This window comes from Helicoverpa armigera, chromosome 22 (assembly GCF_030705265.1).
Source record: "Helicoverpa armigera isolate CAAS_96S chromosome 22, ASM3070526v1, whole genome shotgun sequence".
Taxonomy (NCBI): Eukaryota; Metazoa; Arthropoda; class Insecta; order Lepidoptera; family Noctuidae; genus Helicoverpa; species Helicoverpa armigera.
Window position 1 is genome coordinate 9,468,902 of NC_087141.1, and position 20,681 is coordinate 9,489,582.

Here is a 20,681-nt window from a genome sequence, read left to right on the forward strand (position 1 = left end):
GATCAAGGGACTGATTCAGAAGGCAGTAAAAAGTAGTCCTTCATACGGCCCGTATTGTGAGGAGGTTTCTGTCTCTGGGACCCTAACTACCGATACTTTTAACCCCGTGCCCGATATCGGTGGCAACCTATTTTTTATATTTTTTAATGTTAATTTCTCGACATAAACTTGACTTACCTATAACATGTAATATTTCTTGATTTAGTGTCCCCGCTCGACGCTGTTAGAGGCCCTGTATTATTATCTATTGAAGATTTAAAGGTAATTTCTTTTTTTATTTTAGTTTTCTCCTCTCCGAGGCGGTCTGTTTGAACGGACCCTATGACATTTCTCGGCTGTCGGATAATCACTATATTTCCTTTCAGATTGGTCTAAGATGGAGTACGATGCTCTGATTTTGGGATTGATCATTTATTTACTCTTAGTGGGAGTATGTTAGTATATTTTGATTTGTTTAAACCAGTACTTGCCCCTGTCAATGGACTCACCCCCGTCCCGTGAGAACTACTTCCCGCTCCTGGATAAAATGGTGATAGCCTTACTGGGCTATCCAACACTAAAAGTTTGTTTTTAATCGGACCAGTAGTTCAAGAATACAAACTCTATAATATAGAGCTTGATAATGTATAGATTGAAAGGGCAGATTATTTTCTCAATAAATTGACATGCCTAAGGAAACCCCATAACGAAATAATGCTTTATTTTCAGTAACTCCCAGGTTTAATCAAAAGTGGTCATTTCCATCCACCAGTCGTTTGTAGTGGAATCATAAAATTAGGCAAAGATAGGTAGGATTGTTTTTATAAATAAAGAATTCATAATAGTTAAAATACACATTGAAATGAACTCACCTAAATAAAAATTGAGTTGGCAACACTGCTATCGGAGACTAATCGTGGAATTATTGATATTTCAGTAGTCATAATTAACGAATCATTCTGCAAAGCGATTTGCTTAAAACATGCTCAGCAAGCCAACCTTGGAAGAAAACCACCCGACGTGGAAATGAACGAAAGGAACCCAAAGATAATACCGAGGGAACCAATCCTGCACCAGCCAACCAAGACGTCTTATCGGCAAAAGTTCTAGTATTCGACAACAGATGGCGTTGATACCAATAATGATTCTGATCGCCAAAAAGAAATTGTACAAAGTCAGTCTTCGCCCAATTTCAATCTAAATTATAGTAATAACAAATGAGATATTAGAGACAAATAAAATTCAATAGTTTTTATCAAATTATTTACTTACAAATTAAGTTATTCTTAATTAATCTTAACTTACGATAACGAAGTCTAGTTAAAGCAGCTTCAATAAATACCTCATACTTGAAGATGTATTATTTCTAAAGTTCTATTATTTAAAGGATTGTCCTTACATTAATTATTGCAACTACCAAATAAGTCTTGCTGCGCAGACGCAGCTTAGTATAATAAATTAATCCTCAAGGAATATTTTGTTCATGGGAACTCTGTCAAATATTTCATTTGTGACATTTTGGAAAACTGAACTGAGCGCTTTTTCATAGGATTCTTTCAGCTCGCTGAAGACCAGGTCCGAATTTGCGTTGAGGAATCTGAAATGTTAAAGGTATTGTAAATACTTATGTGAAAAAGTTTAAGTTTACCACAGTGGTGGGCAATGTGGGCATGCCCTAATTTACTTGTGACATTACTCTTCTTTCTATGTACTCCTCTACGCAGGTACTCCTTTAAGTACTTCTTTATGTAGGTACTTCCCCTATTTACCTACTCTTTTTTGTTCTACCTTTTTTACTACCCTATGTACAACCTTATTTAATTTACTCAAAACACCCATCTATTCCTTTATGTAAGTACTTACTCTATATACTTTTCCTATGTACTCTTTTTTGTTCTCCCTTTTTTACTTCCATATCATCATCATCATCTCAGCCATAGGACGTCCACTGCTGTTGTGCTGTTGTCCAATGCTGAACATAGGCCTCCCCCTTAGATCTCCACAGATACCTGTTGGAGGCGACCTGCATCCAGCGTCTTCCGGCGACCTTTATAAGGTCGTCTGTCCACCTTGTTGGTGGACGTCCTACGCTGCGCTTACTTGTCCGTACTTCCATACTACCTTATTTACTCCCTTAACTATTCCCTTATATTATACTCTTCCTATGTATTCCTTCAAGGCTCTACACATACTGGCGCCGGCGCTCTTCTGCCGCCACTAAGTTTGGCACCAACTACACATTGCTATAAACATTCACGTAGGCTCTACTCACTCATTCATATTGTCTCCAAGAACCTTGTCGCCATTGAAGAGGTTGCTGAAGTTGAGCAGTACTCGCTGTGGGATGAACCGCACTCTATAGTCCTTGATGTGCATGTACGTCTGTCCATCGCGCTTCACCGGCTCGCCTATCAGGTCGTGTTTTACTACCAAGTTCACTGGAAAATTTTAAAAAGTAATTTGAAGAAATTGTCTGAAGTAAGCCAGTAACGCCAACTATTGGGTAGTATGAAGTAAAAAAGCGGAAGCTCATTCCATTACTTGATTGTAATGACGCTTACAATACAACATTATCCAAAAATTAAAATATTTTATTAAAGGCGTGCACTTAGAAAATATGCATAAAACTTGAAAAACAAATAGAACTTTTGACAAAAGTTTGGTTCAACTACTGTCGCGAGAGTTAATTTAATTCCACTGCTAACTACTAGATGGCGTTAATTTAAACTATAATTCTAATATTACTCAATAGATGGCGCTCAGTTCAATAGGAATAGTTTTACTACATTCCATCAGATGGCGCTTTCTGTAACTATTAGTACCGCTACTGCCCGCTTGGTGACGCTACTCACCCATGGTAATGTTGGCGAGGCCTTTTCCTTGTATCGGCAGCAGTAAGATCCTGCCTCTCATTATGTAGTCAGCTATGAACTCCATCTTAGGCGTGATCGAGTCCGTCCTCAGTCTGTAGTTTTTGAGATCAGCCCTAGAATGAAGATGTTTTTTGTTGTTAGGATCTAAAGCACGTTACATTCGTTTTATTTTTTTCCGTACGTATAAAGTATGAGAATACAGTTTTATGGTAAGGCATGTAGGTTACCTAACATTACCTACTTAGATTACATGATTTTTCAACTACATATAACAAGAAAGTACCTATGGTAGAAAACACAATTTGATTAAACTGACTGGAGAAGCACTTTTTACCCCAAGAATAGATATTAGGGTTTTACATAAACAGTCAGAAGAGTAACTACCTAAATAGAGAATTAGAAAACATACGTCGACCACTTATATAGCAGGACTAAGGGCAGGATGATGATGCCAGGCAGTTTAAAAAGCAGCTATTTAGGTAGAAGGGAGAAAAAATACAAACATGCAAATCGAGAGCCTCCTCCTTTTGGGAATTCGATTAAAACATGCTGTACCGACCCTAAAAACATTAACACAAGTGCAAGCTTATGAAGACTTACTTATACAGCGTAAGCACGGAGTCAGTGAGTCCATGAAGCTTGATGTTCTTGTACATCTGCGTGATGACGACCGGCCCTGACCCGGAGTCCACGTCGATGCTGTTCACGTGCAGCGGCTCCATCTGTGGCACTGATAGTGAGGGGATGCCTGAAAGGGAGGAATGAAGGGGGTTATTGGCAGATTTCCGCTGTCCGTCAAAGGTTAGGTACTGCCTTCCGTCTTTCTGATTGGTGGTCTTGAAGACAGACGGTACTTAATTGGGTTGAGAAGGTCATTCACTCCATATACAGCTTTAGTTTTTTTCAGTAGAGTTTATTTCAACTCTTTGATTGGGAGTTCTTGTGTTCGAGAAAACTGAAATGACTCCTGTGGTCAAAACACTAAATGAATTAGGTTATTTTTTTTACAATTTGCCATAGAATATCATATTATATGATAGCAATAGCGTATGTGATAGGATTTAATGTGATTAGGTACGAAACACACGATATATTCTACTTTCTTCTTAAATGTAAAGTGGTTAATAATCTTTTATCGTTTGTAAAGGTTCCGAAAAATTCTTTCACTATTTGTAAGGTACACTATCATCGGATGACATAGGCTGTTTTCCAGGTACGAGAAAAAGCTCCCCAGGTTGCGGGAAAAATATATAGAAACAGTTATAACTAAATTGACAGTTACTTAGATTCCCTCCAACAGAATCAAAATTGCGTGTGCTTCAAAATAGTGTCAAATTCAGTAATGCGGAAGACGACTTCAAATAAAGCGAAAACCACGTGCGTAGATCACAAACGACTTGATTTGTTTTGTTAAGTCATCAAACACGTAACGATTTGTTCCTCAAAATGTTTTATGCAACTCTGCTTTAATGAATTTGTTGGCAAAACCTTTTGTGCCTACACACCACAAGAACATTGTAAGCAATGGTGTAAGTAGTTATTTTGTGTTACTTTCTTCCCTTGCATCATCTCTCAATAATTTTATGAGGAGAACTTTTACTTTATAAATTCAGAATACTTATTTAAAAAGAGCTTACCTTTCTTCATCCTCCGGAGCGCATCAGGGACGGCCATTTTGAGGCACTCGTTAAGTTTTGCGTCCTTTTGCCGGCATTTTGTGAAGTCTTCCGCTGTGAACAAAAATATCTACTTTAGCATCTTCATACCACTGCTTCGCCATCTGCGCAGCTTACAATTAAATATCAACTTATTCAGCTAAAAATAATTGACAGAGAGGGTATAAAGAGTGTATGAGCCGCCCTGGCCTGTATTGGATGAGGACAGCTGAAGATCGAGCTCAGTGTCTTGCCAGGAACCTTTTGAAAAGGCGATAAGTATAGGCTTACACCTGCTTATTTACCTTTCAGTTAACCTATTTTACGAGCATCAACATACTATTTGACTGCAACCCAACTCTTGCAGATCCTTACAGGTGAAAGAAATGGTAACGTAATGCATTGCTATATTTTACGCACGCACACGATGTCATGGCCACAAGCTTCACAATTATTTCACAAAAAAGCAAAATAAAATAACAAGACTTTCAACATTACTTTCGTCACGACCTTCACAGAAAGTAATTTCCTATCCATATGGAGTATGGAAATATTTATTTATAGCTGTTACTCAATGGATATGGAATAATTCTGTCGGGTATCGTTTGGCAACGTGACTGTCGACCTTGTAACGAATAGATGGCTTGCAGATGTGTCACGAAGCCGGTGTGTGCAGAAATACCAGTTTGGTCAGTCTTTCAGATGCTTGGGGTAGTGCAGGTCAAGGGACATTTTTTCATTGTTTTTTGTTTGAGACTTTTGTAACTATATGTATAATAGTGTAAGTACCTATTGTGGATATCTTTGAAATATTAACCTATTTATAAGTATTTAGTCCATAGATAGCTAATGCTTATTAATTTTATAAGGACTTGCAACATTCTTCGGGTCCGTAATTTTTTAGCTAGAGATCTATTTAAGCACATTCTTATTTTAATAATAATGCATAAGTAAGTACCTACGACTACCCATCTGAAAATTAAAATGAGTTTACTAGTATTGTGCCTTACAAGCGTAGCAACACAAAGGAAGCATTGTGTTCCATTTCCAATTGCTAGCCTTTTTGGTTGCATACCTCAGTATACATGTCCCCTAAGAGGCGAGCAGTAAATGATAATTGAATAGTTCTATTTAAAGATATCGGTCTTTTGTAAGTTGCAGCTATGATATTTCGATGAAATAATAATTGCTATACCTATACCTAATATTCACAGCTATGTTTAACGTGTTTCAGGAATCAAGGCAATAAAAGTAGTGGTAAATGGGGTAAACAAAAATAACAAATATTTTTTCAAATTGGAACAGAACATAAGCGCTGTTAACCACTCCGCAAACACACGAAAATTTATTTAGGTATAACATCACGCACAATAGTAAACTTATCTCTCAGTAACTCGTTAACCTTCTGCCAACATAACTACATATTGTAAAATAACTTCATGTGATCTGACACACGTAAGTCAGCCTCCCAGTGTTGCAACCAGTCGTCACTGCAACCGACACTGCAACTGCAGCCGGCTAATTGTGTACGAGATTAGAAATAATATAGTTATGTAAGTAAGTACCAAATAGATTTTTGTTGTAGGCCTTTTATTTATCTCAGCAAAAGTTCAGCCGTTTTAATTGGAATTCGTAACAAAATAAATGCCCTGGAATTTTATAATTATAAGGGTAAGTAAAAATTATAGCGAATATAAATGAAAAAGGTGTTGAAATATAGCTAGAATAAATACGGGATTATCAAAATGAGTTGGATGGTCACCCATCCCCTCAGTTGCCGCGATAAGAGGACCTTACCCTTTAACAGTTTCGCAAAAAAATATAAAAATTGCGACCCTTAGGCAAAGTTCACCGAAAACAAATGGGCCTTAATCTGAACTACTCAAAATAAAACATAAATAATCTCATACAAAAAACATTAGGTACAAACTATGTATTTATAAATAGTAACTGAGTATTTCTAATAAATAATTTACACGAAATGATCTAAAAGTACGTAATAGTATCGTAACAGAAGTTGAGAACATTCGGTAACATTGTAGAAACATCGATGGAAAGGCCAAGGTTGGCGTTTAGAAAGAATTGCACGCTATCTCCGAAACTGCTGAACCGGTTTGTAATGTTTGGTAAATAAAGATTAATAGGTTTGTTACTCTTTTGGTTACGTCATGTTGGACAAATTATGAAGTAGTGTTCTGCATTATTTTGTGTTTGATTAGTGATTTATTGTGTTTTTTGACGTTTGCAAAAAAATATGGAAGTCATATCTTGGCGAAGACGTCACTCAAATATTTCCTCATGGATGCGTCTGCTTCACGGAGTACAGAAAGATAGGTTTAGAGTATTTTGAAAGAAACAGTATTTTAAACTAGCTTTGGCCATCGATTTCACCCGCGTCCCGCGGAACTAAAACTATCACCCATGGCACCTTTGCCAAAATCTCAATTGCTATTCTAGAGTGATATACTTTTGGATTAAAAGAACACATTTTACGAGTACCTAAAAACATTACAGTAGAATTTAAAAGCTACTTATGTCGTCAGTAAAGGTTTGGCAGCAAATATAGCAGATTCATTATTTCCATTAATTTTCCCCATCGTGCGTTATTTTTATCAAATGACCCCACCTGCTGTACATAAAGGTTCAGGAAGGTGCTATAGTCACTTAGGCTGAAGGCTGCGACTCCTATACTATCTTTTGATGACATCTAATCTTAGAAAAAAAACAGAGAAACATGCAACACCGCCTTCACGTCTCACTGTCAGCCATAACTATTGGTATGCCTTGCATTCCAACCCGATTGCTTCCAAGATGTTCAGGTTATTACTAAACTCCATCATTTGGTAACGCATCTGGACGTGAAACCATACATACCGGCGCTTGCGGCTGATTTCGCAGCACCTTGGTAAAAGCAGCTCTTCTTGTGAAAGACGCGACGGCCTTCAGTCAGGCTTGAGCTTTGAGCAACCATTTACAAACAAACTCATGTGTGGATAGTGTTGCATTGGGTTTCGAAGATATTTTTATAATTTCACTGGTTGATAATAAGAACAAGATTAAGAAATTGTATTTCCAAAAAAGTACTTTCTGTTATCATTAGCTCCAAACTTGCAAACAAAGCTTGTGTTTTGGGCGCTAATTTAGAAATATCGCAACTATGATCTATTTCAAGCCTTTTCAAAAAGAGTAACCATGGAGTTTCTTGCCCGTTCTTCTCCATAGGAAGCTACTTTTGGAATGGGTAGCTAGAATTAGATTTATGTATATTTTTGAAGTTTATAAGTGCTTGTAAAGGCCTTAATGAAATAAAATAATTTGAGTTTGACTTCAAGTGAACGAAGCTCCAGGCACGCTAGTGTTTTTTTCGACTAAGTTATTACTCGAATACCTAGTTAATTATGCAAAACATGTGTCTACATACTTGATTCTCTTAGAGACATAACTGCTGGATTTATAACGAGCTGGATATACTAGAAACATCGAAGTCATTAAAATTAGCTTTGAATAATGAAATCATCGTCTGCACTTGCGTTTTCCTGTCTTTTGTTCGACTTCCAATAGATACTGCATTAGGTTTTAAAGTTCTACTAATAAATAATTCAAATTATTCTCGGTTTACCTACTCTAATAAATCCTAGTTGTTTGTAGTAATAAAACATTTGATTGCGACATAACATACATACATACGAGAACATACATAGTCTGACAACCAGTCTTGTCAAGGGGTATTGGGTTACCCGGGTAAGTGGGTTGAAGAGGTCAGATAGGTAGTCGCTCCTTGTGGCACACTGATACTCAGCTGCATGCTGTTAGACTGGAAGCCGACCCCAACATAGTTGGCAAAAGGCAAGCAGCTGATGCTTTTGCAAGTACAAAAATAAACTCATATCCACTTTACTTTCTCAATACTTTCACAATAGGTGCACTTGAAGACTTGAAGTTAGTATTTCGGTCGAGGCTAGGACCTGTGACAGACGAACATACATGACAACACCGCACAACCTTGACATGCTCTTACTCATATGCAAATCTTGCAAATTGATGCTTGCAGACATTTAAGGAAACATTATGACTACTAGTTGACCCGGCAGAATTCCTGCATTCTTTGAAAATTGATAACAGATTCACTTAAAAAAATTGGGGAAAAAAGTAGCCTACTTATATCCTTTTTTGAACAATATTTTGTGAACCCATTTAAAGCAGTTCAGTTGTTTCAGCCTCAAATCGTGACAGACGGATAGACAGATTTAATTTCGTATTTACAATATGAGGTAGCTGTTTGAATACCTATGTAGTCCACGATATAATTTATGCAGGATATTTTTTAGTTTTCTAGTGATCAAATGCGTGTAAGTAGGTACAATAGATCAAGACATTTTATAGGATTAACATCACCATATTCTGGCATTGTATCGAACATAGATTGCACTTGCATAGACATAAAGTCCAGACAACCGGCTAAAACAAATTTTCCTCTCAGCATCCATAAAATTTTGCTAAAAACAAAATCTAAGCCGAAAATCCTTCCACGTCAGGTCAAGGCATGCATCGCGGTGACCGATGCATGTAAATAGTTGCATTGTGTATAGCTCGAGAATTAGTATGCGCGCGCGCATAGGCGTGACCTTGAGTTTAATGTTTGACCCCGCGGTTATTGGTGCTGTGGAGACCACACTGGACGATTAATTGAGGAAGTCTGATGTGTCAAAAAGGAAAAACTATGGGTTAGCAAGGTGATGAGGAAGCCTTAGATTTTGGTGCTATTTCGTAATGTGTTGATGGATTCACGTTGCGATATTGCACGTTCGCTCTAAAACTGTATTGATAAAGAACGACTTAATAATCTTAATCTTATCGACTCTCCTAAATTTCAATGAACTTCGATCTATATCAAGCTTCATCTCCATAGAGTTCTCTCTTTTTTACCTATATTTATTTTGATTTGACTGGGATTTAACTTCATCCGTTGTTTGTCTCTTTGCTCTATTCACAATTATTTCATTTGCGGCACCATAATATTAACGTATTCATACCCTTTTTATTAATGTCATCTTTTTATCTTTTACAAATAGTTTTACCACTTCAAACTGAATAAGAACGTTGCACTGTAACTTCTTATGAATGATCTCAAGTCTACTCATTCTTCGCCACAATTGGTGAAAGGGCTGCACAGATTGTCATACAATCACTACTAATACTTACTACTTACACACGTAACCTCTGGATTTTGTTGCTTATCTAGTGAAAGCCCGCGTTTAGCGAATACGGAAACTGCGTCTATTACATGATCGAGTACGTAAGTGTTTACTATTTAATAATACTGGTTATGTGTTTGTTATATAGTTTGTAAGTGTAATTTGATTATGGATTCGTTAGGTCAGATGTCGGAAAAAAGTGCGTGTGAACATTTTATCATCGATTTTTTAATCGAGTAGAATTGTTTTGATACGGTATGGGTAATATAAATTTTTAAGCCATCTCAGATTTGCCGATGACATAATTTTGTTTTCGGAATCTCCTCACCAACTAAACAAAATGGTAAATGAGTTGAACCAGGCTAGCATAAAAACTGGTCTGGAAATGAATCTAGAAAAAACAAAAATTATGACCAACCACAAGGCAAAGCCTATCTTAATAAATAACACTCCTCTCGAGTATGTCAACGTATACACATACTTAGGGAAACAAATCTCCTTCAGTAAAGACAGAAACACCGAAGAACTAAACCGCAGAGTGGCGATTACCTACCTGGAACAAGTTCTGGCACCATAAGGAAATACTAAAATCGCAACTTTCGCTATCGATAAAAAAAATAGTCATGGATTCAGGGCTGCTACCGTGCCTGACATATGGATGCCAAACTTGGACCTTTGATCTCAAAACCAAGAACAAAATTCAGACTACCCAGAGAAGAATGGAGAGAAGTTGCCTAGGTATAAAACTGAAGGATAAGGTAAAGAACGTTGACATTAGAAAGAAGACTAAAGTACACGATGCCTTAACTTTTGCAATGAAGGCTAAATGGAAGTGGGCAGGTCACGTCGCCCGTTACAAGGATGACAGGTGGACTTTACGGACAGTAAAGTGGCCTGGGCCAAAAGGTAACAGAACAAGAGGCCGTCCAAGGGCCAGGTGGGCTGACGAAATTGCAGCGTGTGCAGGCGCAAGGTGGCTCGAAAGAGCTAAAGACAGAGAAGGATGGCATTCCTTGGGGGAGGCTTTTACCCGAACGGGGTCCATGCATTAATCATATAGGTTGCCGACAAACTAAAATAAATATAATGCTTACAATTGGAAAAATTTATAATTAGTAAGGAAATTTATTTAGAGCACTAATTGTAATAATTGTTATCGTGTACTATCGTTTTTATTTTGTTATTTACTATGCATGGAATAAATAAAGCTTTATTATTTTTTTTATTATTATTATGAGTAATATAATTATCTAGAAAATAATGTGATAATTATATCCTTACGCAAAAGTGGAAAAAAAAATATTTGAAGTTAATTAATGAATAACACAAACAAAGTTAGTTTGACTGGTTTGGCCTGACAAACAATGAGACAAAAATGTAAACAAAGGAACTCAACACGTTATTAATTAATGCAAATATTTCCTCGTCTTTTGGCATATGTCCAGCAGTGGTCTTCTTACGGAAATGCAACGAGCAGTTTATCAATATCAAAGGTATGTAAATAAATTATTTATTACAGTGCGTACCAAACAATCAAAATCGCTCACTTACGATTAAGGATAGGGATTTCAACCTTTAACTATCAAGTTTCATAATGCCTTCATATGGTAATCTGTATATAATTTCGAATAGGACCAAAAATTCGGATGGCCACAGACAGAAAAAAATCTAAGGTTAGATTAATGAATGATACTAATTATTACCTGGTCGATGTAATATATTTATACACTTTTATAATAAAACTCTTAACCAAATTAAGACACTATTGGTTATGGAGACAAATAAATAACGAACCCTGAAAATGATTACACGGGTAAGTACATTTTTATTTGGGCGCTATTATAAGATACACGACGCATCCGTGGGAATATAGGTATTTCATAGTTATTAAGTGAAAATGTTTTATGTTAGGGATGTACCTACGTGAGCATAGGGGTGTACCCCATAGGGGTGTCAAATTATGGCTTACAGTGTCATCGCCTCTTTAGCTCAGTGGTAGAGCACTGGTCTCGTAAACCAGGGGTCGTGAGTTCAATCCTCACAGGAGGCAGGAATGTCAAATATTTTCGAATATATCAGATGCATTCTTTTGGCTTTGAAAAAGTAGCTAGCAAGTAGTAGTTAATTTGTTACCAGATAAGTAGTTATAAAGTGAAGTAAAAACAAGCGGGTTAGTGAATACAGACTAGTTTTAATTATAATTTTTCGGATTAAAGTACCAAGTCGTAATTATTTTCTGCTCTAATTAATTTCTCTACTAAATCGCTATCATTTCTATTGCCCATAATTATGAGGAACAATATTTTAAAACGGAAATGTCATAATCAGAATTTAATTATACGCAAAATAAATAAAAATGTCAATGTTACCGTTAAGTTATTAAGTTTACGTAAAATTGAGTAAATAATTATCATGTAATACATAATTAAAACCCGGCATTAATTAAAATGTTGAGTTACCACTGCCCGGGGAAAAATCAGTTTTTTTTTATTGGGTCTGTAGTTCCTGAGGTTATCCAGATCAAGCTAACAAGCAAACTCTTAAACTTTATAAAATGAGTATAGGATGATAAACCATTTTGATTTGATGAAGATAGTCGTTTGCTGGCGCTTGTAACATTCATCCCCAGCAACGAACCCTGGGCCATGAAAACAGTCTGGTGCCTTGCAGTGGGACAACAAAAAGGCTGATAATAATGTTGATTATTGCCTCCTGTGAGGATTGAACTCACGACCCCTGGTTTACGAGACCAGTGCTCTGCCGCTGAGCTAAAGAGGCTGCACATGTATGCAATTACTTACCCTCCAGTTGCCAATTAAGCAAGCCTTTCTTTAATTTACCTACACTTGCTACCTAACATCCGGCATGTTTGCGAGTTTAAAGTTTGTGTTTTTCAATTTCGCAGTAGCTTTGGGGAAACGTATGTCTCTCATTTGTCTGGACATAAATGAAGTAAGTAATTTGACACAAGGCTGAAGTAAACACGCTAGTCACAATTTACGTGTTAGGGAAGGAGATAAAAACCATATTTTGTATTCGTGAGCTTAAAGCAATGCCCTCAGGTTATCAAGGATCCCTAGTGTTACCATGAGAAATCTGTACTAATATTATAAAGCTGAAGAATTTGCTTGGTTAAATGTGCTAAACTCAATAATTCCAGGTCCGATTTGAAACATCCTTACAGTGTTAAATAGTCCATTTATCGAGGAAGGCTATAAACCATTTTATCAGGGTGATCTTATAGATACTGTAGGGTTTATTTTCAAGCTAGAAAGCGGCATCAAAGTCTGGGTCTCATGTTAAGTGGAGGGTAAGTAATTGCACATATGTGCAGCCTCTTTAGCTCAGCGGCAGAGCACTGGTCTCGTAAACCAGGGGTCGTGAGTTCAATTCTCACAGGAGGCAGAAATTCATATGCATTTCTTACTTTTAAACAATTTTTACCATAGTGACTGAAGAGGATAATTTCAATAGAAGAAAATTTAATCCATTATCAGATTTTTTAATGCAATAAATATAAGTACCTACATAACTTTGTATTACTATCGATGAATTTTATAAGAGATAATTAATGTGTTAGACAAGAAGTGTAAATAATACACCTAAATATAATTAAACTCAATGTATTTGTATTTTTTTTTGCACTTATCAACGGAACTGAGCGTACAGTTTTTTTTTTGACCAAAAAAGTGACTGTACGTTTGCGTAACGACTCATAAAAAGAAAGTTACGAGAATGAAAAAATAAAAAGAATCTCACAGTTTTTTGTTGAAGCAAAAAATAATAATATGCTGAAAATCATTGTATAATTACAATTACAGATTTGGATTATTTTTTTTTAATTATATAAAATTATATAATTAATTTAACTATATAAAAGAACTGATCTAATTAATTTTAATCTAATGATGTTTACTAGATGTTAGTAACCATAAAACTTGTATGCATGTTCATGCACATTATGGAGCACATTTAATTATTTTAAAATGTTACTCAGGTTCAAATATTTCATGAATAATTGCTTGGGTTATATGGGAATAGTTACATAATTTATGATAATAATTACGACTTGAATTTTAACTAACACTTTAACGGGAAGAAAAGGCGCAACTAAATACCATACAGTCTTCATAAAATAAATAAATTAAGTTAAACTAAAAAAAAAACTAAAAAAAAATCTACTTACGTAAACTAAAATTGTCAGCACCCACGCAACTCGCTAAAAAAGCCACAAATAATAATGAGTCAAACATTTTTGTTTTTATTTTTTCACTTTCTGCGACACATCGGCGGTTTCCGAACGAAAGTGACAGTTCTCGCGCACGCGCTGTAGGACTGAGGCGCGCGCGAACACCCCGCCATATTTATTTAGGAGCGCGGGAAAAGTTGTGAAATATGATTGCTTCTCAATTTCGTATCATACTTAATAATTGTTGTAATTTTCCATGGTGGAGTAAATATTATTTTTGACAAAGTTATTTAACTCATTGGATACTGTTTAATTCCGATATTGCATCTTCTCATTTTCGTGAAAAACGCTAAGTTTTTTTCATGTAAGCTACATTTTTCACAAAACAGACAATGTTATTAATTATCGTTGTATATCAACTTAAAATTACACTGAAACTCATAGAAGCCATTGAACAAATGAAACAACCTAATTTGTGATGATAAATAATGTGATAAATATTTACGAATAATATTCACAAAAAGTTATTACTTAATGTCCTTTCTGAAGGTTTTGCTTTTTGTTACTTACTTCCTGTAGTTTTAAATAAGAAATTTTAGGCAATCTGATTTTTTTCCGAAAATCGAAAAGGTTGTTAGAGAACTATTGCACTACAGTGTTTATTATTTACCACCTTTTAGTTTTAAGATGAATGAGTTCATGTGTTTAAATAATTTCTCCGGAGAAAACCCGAAAGAAAATAATCTCAAAAACATTTTGAACGAAAATAAATTCCAGAACAGTTCGCTTGTGAACTTCCATTAAATGCTGACATTAATAAGACAATCCGCTTACTGCTACTTATTTTTATTCCTCGCCTCGCTACTGGGCAAAGGCTTTTATAAAAGAAAATAATCGAAGTGAGAAACAGGTCTTCACAAATGTTGGTAGATAGTTTTTGCTGAAGTAACTTCAAATCAGATATGTAGGTATTTTGTATTTGCATCAATACGTTTTAGAAGAAAGACGAAATTTAATCTTTTTCATTAAGAATTAAATCTTTTTAAAATTCTGGAAAAAATGCAGAAATCGAATCAGTGCCTAGTACCTAAGTAAAACCGTAGTAAGTATTTAGTAATCTGTGAACGATGGGTTATCAAAATCTAATCATCGTTCATTGGAATGCAGGTAACGCACATTTATATAGGAGGTAAAAAACGCTAAGCGTGATTAACATAATGAATAGCAGTCGATTACATACATTCCTGATAACAGCTATCATCGAACGAAACAATAACTATAATCAGTTAATCTACGTTTCTTTTTACTTTCATTATCACAACAAAACATTATACTTATTTGCGATTAAGTTGCAAGCGTAACTTTAACGAGTGCAACCCATGATATTAATGAAAATAATATAAAAGTATGCAACGAAAACAAACTCAAGTTTATTATAATATCAATAATATACAGTTAAGTAGGCAATTGGCTCATAATAACATAGATACCTTCAACATCCTTGAAATCATAAACAACATATTTGTTTGAACCAAAGCTGCAATTTAAGCGGTGAATGGCAAAATAGCAAAATTGGTCTGCGTTACCAGAAATTTCCATGAGAAAATACTATATTATAATCACATCATCCTCCTTTATTTTTTTATACTGATATCTGCCATCATCCTGATATTCTTGATAACCTTTTTGATATTTCAGAGCCAAGGAATTCTCCGGTAAATTCCTGTTGAAGATGGATTGACCATGAGAACTTAGTTTCACAATCCCGAAGTACACATAGTCCTCTTTCTGTTTATTCTCTTTTCTTCTCTCTTCAATGATGAGAGAATCTTTGACTGGGAGAAGGAGAAGCATGTCCTGTGTGTCGCTTGCACCAATCTTCACTTTTGCTTGTATAGTCCCATTGATTTTATCACCCGAAGACTCTTGCTTGACATCCATTGGCAGCTGGCATTCCACACAGCGAACTTTGTTGTTGTAGTCAGTATTCAATGGAACAGGGAATAAACGCTCGTTCAAGTAAAATCTATAGACGCATTTGTGGTCAGTCAGACTGGTAGCACTCACTTTGGAATTTATTCTAGATTTTGCTGAATGACACTCAAAATAGTTTTTTTGGCGAAATTCTTTCAGTTTTCTAATGTTCTCATCATTGCCTGGGTCTATAAAAGTAACGTCGTCATCAGAGTCTGAATATATTCTGAAAATGGAGTCTTCAGACACTGAATGCATCTCAGAGACTTCTTTGATGGTGTCCAGAGATGTTTTCTTATTATTGTTATTTGGAGTTTCACGCGAAGATTCATCGCATACATAGAAATTTTCATTTTTGTAATATTGTTGGACTGGTTTGGATGATTTTTTGCAGTTTTTTTTAACCTTATTATCATTTTTGACGCATTTTACGTTCATTGCACTCATGATTGATCCGATTTTGTCCCGAACTTCACCGTTGCTCTTACTATCGCCACACCTCTTGCAGTAGTCCACAACATCACCATTTTCGGACTTCTGGATAGTGACCGTGGAGTCTGATTTGGTTAATTTCTTAGGCTTCGCAGTACTCTTTTTGGTACTCACCCCGCTGGAACAACTCTTGCTCTCCGTGCATGCTGAAATGGCCTTCTTCGACGTCAGGACTTTTTTAAGCGCAGGTTTGTGGCTCCTGTCAGTTTTTTGTAGGATACCTTTAGGAGGAGCCTTTTCCTTACATCGTTCACTTGAGCATGGAGGAGCAAAACTAGTTATTTTGGTGGACATTTCGATGGAAATGAACACATAACTATATAAATCTGCCGTCGACAATGATTCACTTGAATTGTTGTAAACATACCGTTGCTATGGTAACTCGATGAGGACGAAAAACGTTTTTGTTGTACCTACGAGTTTTTCATTGGAGTTTTTATTCCGATTTCCGATAAAATAAACAAGTAGGTAGTTTTTCCATAAAAATATGTTGCCTATCTTTTGGGGTTCCATATAATAAAATTCATAGATAAATGTTGGTTTGTAAGAAAAGTAAATACCTACTCTCTCACGCTTGCCATCTAGCGGCTGGTAGCAAAAGCCGTATGATGCTTCACTAAAAGCAAGCATAGAAGGCGCTGTCTTTTTCGTTAGATAGATACATACATTTAAAACGGTATTTACTGAAAATCTTTTAAAGTTATTTTCATTTTTGTTGTCTGAGTTTTTCTTGGACAAATCCACCATGATTTGATTAAAAAAATAAAGCAGTCATTTTTGTCACATAGCGGCGACTAGCAGAACTAATGGTCAATGTTTTTCTATACGTTGACATAGATGGCGCTAGCTTTGTATGCATAGGCGGAAATAAATAGTAAAACGTGGTAAAACTGAGTAAATAAATAAATCAATACACCTACAACATTACTACATTTAGATTGTGCAAGGATCGAACCATTAGATAGTACATAATTGTGCATTAAAATATCTAACTCGGACAACTGAAAATAAAAACACAAAAATACCTACCCTTTGGTTTTGACTCCCTTGCTACAACAATCATAACACTTACAATGTTCCTACTTAATAATATTTCCGTTGATTCGTATACAAATAAAAAACTCTGAAACAATTCCCGTGGGGAGTAAAAAGTGAAAACTTATAAGACGTGTAGTTGAGCAATAGTTGAGCAGTAGTTGAGTGAATGAGTAAAACTTCAGTGTTTGGGAAAACTTTACAAATGTCAGTTGTCTGAACTTCTCAGTTATTCCTTCAATCGCTTGTTCTGTAGGGTGACTATAAAATATTATGCACTATGAGTATTTTAAGAGTGACAATCCAAAAATAATTGTCATGCTGTCAGGAATTCTCCAAACGGCAGGGTAAATGCGAATTTCGTCAGCGAGTTCTCATAAAGGATTTTGTCGAAAAAAGACTGTTAGGTACCTAATAGTAAATACTTAGAAACTAATATAACATTATATATAATGATCAAGCTAGTTCTACCTTCTTTTTTTCTTTTTAGGGTTCCGTACCCAAAGGGAAAAACGACACCCTATTGTTTTCGCTTCTCTGTCCGACCGTCCATCTGTCACCAGGCTGCATCTCATGAAACGTGATAGTTAAAGAGTTGACATTTTCACAGATGATGTATTTCTGTTGCCGCTATACTTAACAACAAATACTGAAAACTAGAATAAAATAAATATTTTGGGGGGCCCCCATAAAACAAACGTGATTATTTTGCTCATTTTCTAGATAATGGCACGGAACCCTTCGTACGCGATTTCAACCCGCACTTGGCCGGTTTTTACTATTGGATATATACGACCACAAGTCACAACAAAAACTCTTGCACAGTCCTCTTCGTTAGGCAGTTAATCTCTCATGTTGATTATATTATTTCCTGTAACTCAATGTGTTCCCCCTTTCTTAATTCCTGGTCACCCTCAAGCATCTCAATGGTATTTTCTTAGTGAACTACAAGTTTTAGAGTAGAAGTAGTTTCTCGTGACCTTAATGTACGAAAACCTCCATCTTAGTGGGTTTCAATATTATGGTAATCTTGTTAGTTCTGCTATCTGAGAAGTTCTTCTTGCGCGTTGTAAACTTAGATCTATCTGAAGGTAGATTTTATTAAAGCTTTTATTTTTATAGTTATTTACAGATCACCTTTTGATATTACCTAGTATTACTAGCAACACTGTTTATGAATGCTACTAGCCCTTGGGAAAACAAGTCAAACATTCCGACTAAAAACCCTAATTACATGACAATATACCTAGGTTTTTATGCAAAGTTTGTACATGAAACACTTCTGTTTTGAAAAGAGTGTCTATGCAGTTTCCTTTCTGCTTTCCTCCTCTTTTTCCTTTCCTTTCCTTTCTTCCTTTTTTTTGTCTTTAACCTTTGATACGTTTATATGAAATATGAACCTTTGACTTTGAACACTTCGCTTTCCCGCAGAAACCGTAATAAGCATAGTCCAGTGTCACAGTTTTGTCAACTTCAACTGACGGCCTGACACGGCTTTACAGCAGCCGGCTTGGCGGCTTAATGTAAGCCACGTTAAGCCGCCGGCTCCGAGGTGTTATTCCCCTAACTACCCGAATTTGAGCAGCTTCGTATTTCTGTTTTCAAAACCTACAAAGCTAGGGCTGCTAAATGATTTCGGATACTGAATTTATCCTCTTTTAGGGGACTAGACTTCTAAAAGAGTTTGTAATTTGGATAGGTATGAATATTTTTATTATTATGATCATTTATGTTGGTTTTGGGAAGATGATGGCAAAATTTATACAGTGACTCAATACATCAACTTCCAAAGCAATGTTTACAAAATTTTACGCTTTATGTTTTTGAAATTCAGTTCCTTTTAATAAGTTTATTAAAAGGGGCATGAACGATGCTAGGGAAATATACCAACTGACTGAACACAGCGTGGGTAATTTGTATATTCCTCTTAATACCCATTCATTTCAGCATGATGTCAATGTTTTAGATACTCTATTCCCATAGCCATAATGTTATGGTTCCCATGCAATGTTGCTTGTGAAGAAACCATTCGAGGTAGTTATTATTGTACGATTAGCATTCAGGACATTAAGCAACTAATGTATAGGCGTATCTAAATGGCTAGGCTCTTGATCTACAAACAATCAGAAATAAGTTTCGTTTGAGGGAAGGCAATTTAACAAATGTAAGTGCAGTGGCTAATGTACTGACTGCACATCACCTGCCTTAGTATGCCATTTTAATTGATTTTCAACCTTATTACAAGAGTGGAGGGTTAGGGTTCGATTGGTAAAATTTTATAGATTTGGCTAGGTTGTATCTACTTGTATTTTGTCTGTAAAACCATCTACATATAGAACTTGATTTTTTAACTTTTTACTGGCCTAATAGGCAAGCCATGCAAGACATGGAATTGTAAAAAAAACTGAAGCTAAGTTAAAGCGAAGCTGAAGAGTGTGTTTGTTTGGTTGAAAACGTTAATCTATGGAACTAGTAGGTCAGTAGGTATTATAGATAGTTAGATACCCTATTTACCGAGGTAGACTAAAGGCTATATTTTATCCAGTGGTAAGACGTGCAAGTGACCTGTTCGTAGTGTGTAATACATGAGTGAAAAGGCGAGCGGAAGCTAGTCTAGCAATGATTAAGTATTTCCCATATCTAGTAAAGTAATGTAATTAATTAATTAAACAAGATCTATTATTGTGAGTTATGACAATAATTTGTATAATGGAGTCAATGAACAATGGAGGGAAACTCGGTTTGACGTAGAAATTGCAGGTTTTAATGTAAACTTTGAATTGTTTTTATGCAGACTATAAAATGATACCTAGGTAAATGGTGTACCTAGAAAGATGGTAGGCCACATGGTACTCAGTAGCATCCAGTTAAAGGGAAAGGGAAAGGCAGATAATGATGATGATCTTCTTTTCACATGAAAATTAAATTTTTGAGTTAGTTTAGGAGTACTAGCTAGCATTTGGTGGAATGCAAAATCATTTTAAAATATAATTTTATTTTATGTCAATAATGCGTATTGTATACACGTAGCATAGGTATCAATTTATATGTAAAACATTGTTGAAAGGTGGTTTCAACCTACAGACAGACATGTGTTGCTGGTGAGTTTGTTGCGCCACTTCTTCTTCCCAGCAAAAACACATAGGAAGTGGTGAAGGGTGGCGTTTTGGGGGTTGTCAAGTTTGAGTAAATGATATTTGATTTGGGATCCTAAAATTAAATCTTAAATCTCCTTTAAAAAAAAAACTTTCAAGTCCCCAAAACTCCTAGCTTCTCTCGATCATCAAAC

General features: G+C 35.7%; 3 protein-coding genes, 1 long non-coding RNA gene and 3 other non-coding genes across 7 annotated transcripts in view; 3 read left to right on the forward strand and 4 right to left on the reverse strand.

Annotated features, from left to right (window-relative positions):
* The window catches only part of LOC110378686 (2-methoxy-6-polyprenyl-1,4-benzoquinol methylase, mitochondrial), a 381,156-nt gene that overhangs the window by 35,235 nt on the left and 325,240 nt on the right, over positions 1-20,681 (reverse strand). The window lies entirely within an intron of this gene.
* On the forward strand, positions 204-1,350 carry LOC110373673 (uncharacterized). Its single transcript, XR_010277598.1, has 3 exons — positions 204-261; positions 366-434; positions 917-1,350. It is a non-coding gene; the product is annotated as an uncharacterized LOC110373673 (long non-coding RNA).
* LOC110373672 (protein takeout) lies at positions 1,228-14,051 on the reverse strand. Its single transcript, XM_049842922.2, has 6 exons — positions 13,889-14,051; positions 4,490-4,582; positions 3,453-3,600; positions 2,832-2,965; positions 2,252-2,417; positions 1,228-1,576 (listed from the first exon to the last, which is right to left on the reverse strand). The coding sequence occupies exons 1-6, from the start codon at positions 13,953-13,955 to the stop codon at positions 1,438-1,440; spliced, it is 747 nt and encodes a 248-aa protein (XP_049698879.2). The 5' UTR covers positions 13,956-14,051; the 3' UTR covers positions 1,228-1,437.
* Positions 11,681-11,752, forward strand: Trnat-cgu (transfer RNA threonine (anticodon CGU)). The gene has a single exon. It is a non-coding gene; the product is annotated as a tRNA-Thr (tRNA).
* On the reverse strand, positions 12,409-12,480 carry Trnat-cgu (transfer RNA threonine (anticodon CGU)). The gene has a single exon. It is a non-coding gene; the product is annotated as a tRNA-Thr (tRNA).
* Positions 13,036-13,107, forward strand: Trnat-cgu (transfer RNA threonine (anticodon CGU)). Its single transcript has one exon. It is a non-coding gene; the product is annotated as a tRNA-Thr (tRNA).
* Positions 15,300-16,725, reverse strand: LOC126055137 (uncharacterized). Its single transcript, XM_049842905.2, has one exon. The coding sequence runs from the start codon at positions 16,649-16,651 to the stop codon at positions 15,500-15,502; it is 1,152 nt and encodes a 383-aa protein (XP_049698862.2). The 5' UTR covers positions 16,652-16,725; the 3' UTR covers positions 15,300-15,499.

Coding starts and splice junctions, on each gene's coding strand:
- LOC110373672 (XM_049842922.2), bottom strand. CDS start 13,955: ATGTTTGACTCATTATTATTTGTGGCTTTTTTAGCGAGTTGCGTGGGT. Junction 2,418..2,831: donor CCTCGCCAACATTACCATGG/GTGAGTAGCGTC, acceptor AAAATTTTCCAG/TGAACTTGGTAGTAAAACAC. Junction 1,577..2,251: donor CTTGGAGACAATATGAATGA/GTGAGTAGAGCC, acceptor TTAACATTTCAG/ATTCCTCAACGCAAATTCGG.
- LOC126055137 (XM_049842905.2), bottom strand. CDS start 16,651: ATGTCCACCAAAATAACTAGTTTTGCTCCTCCATGCTCAAGTGAACGA.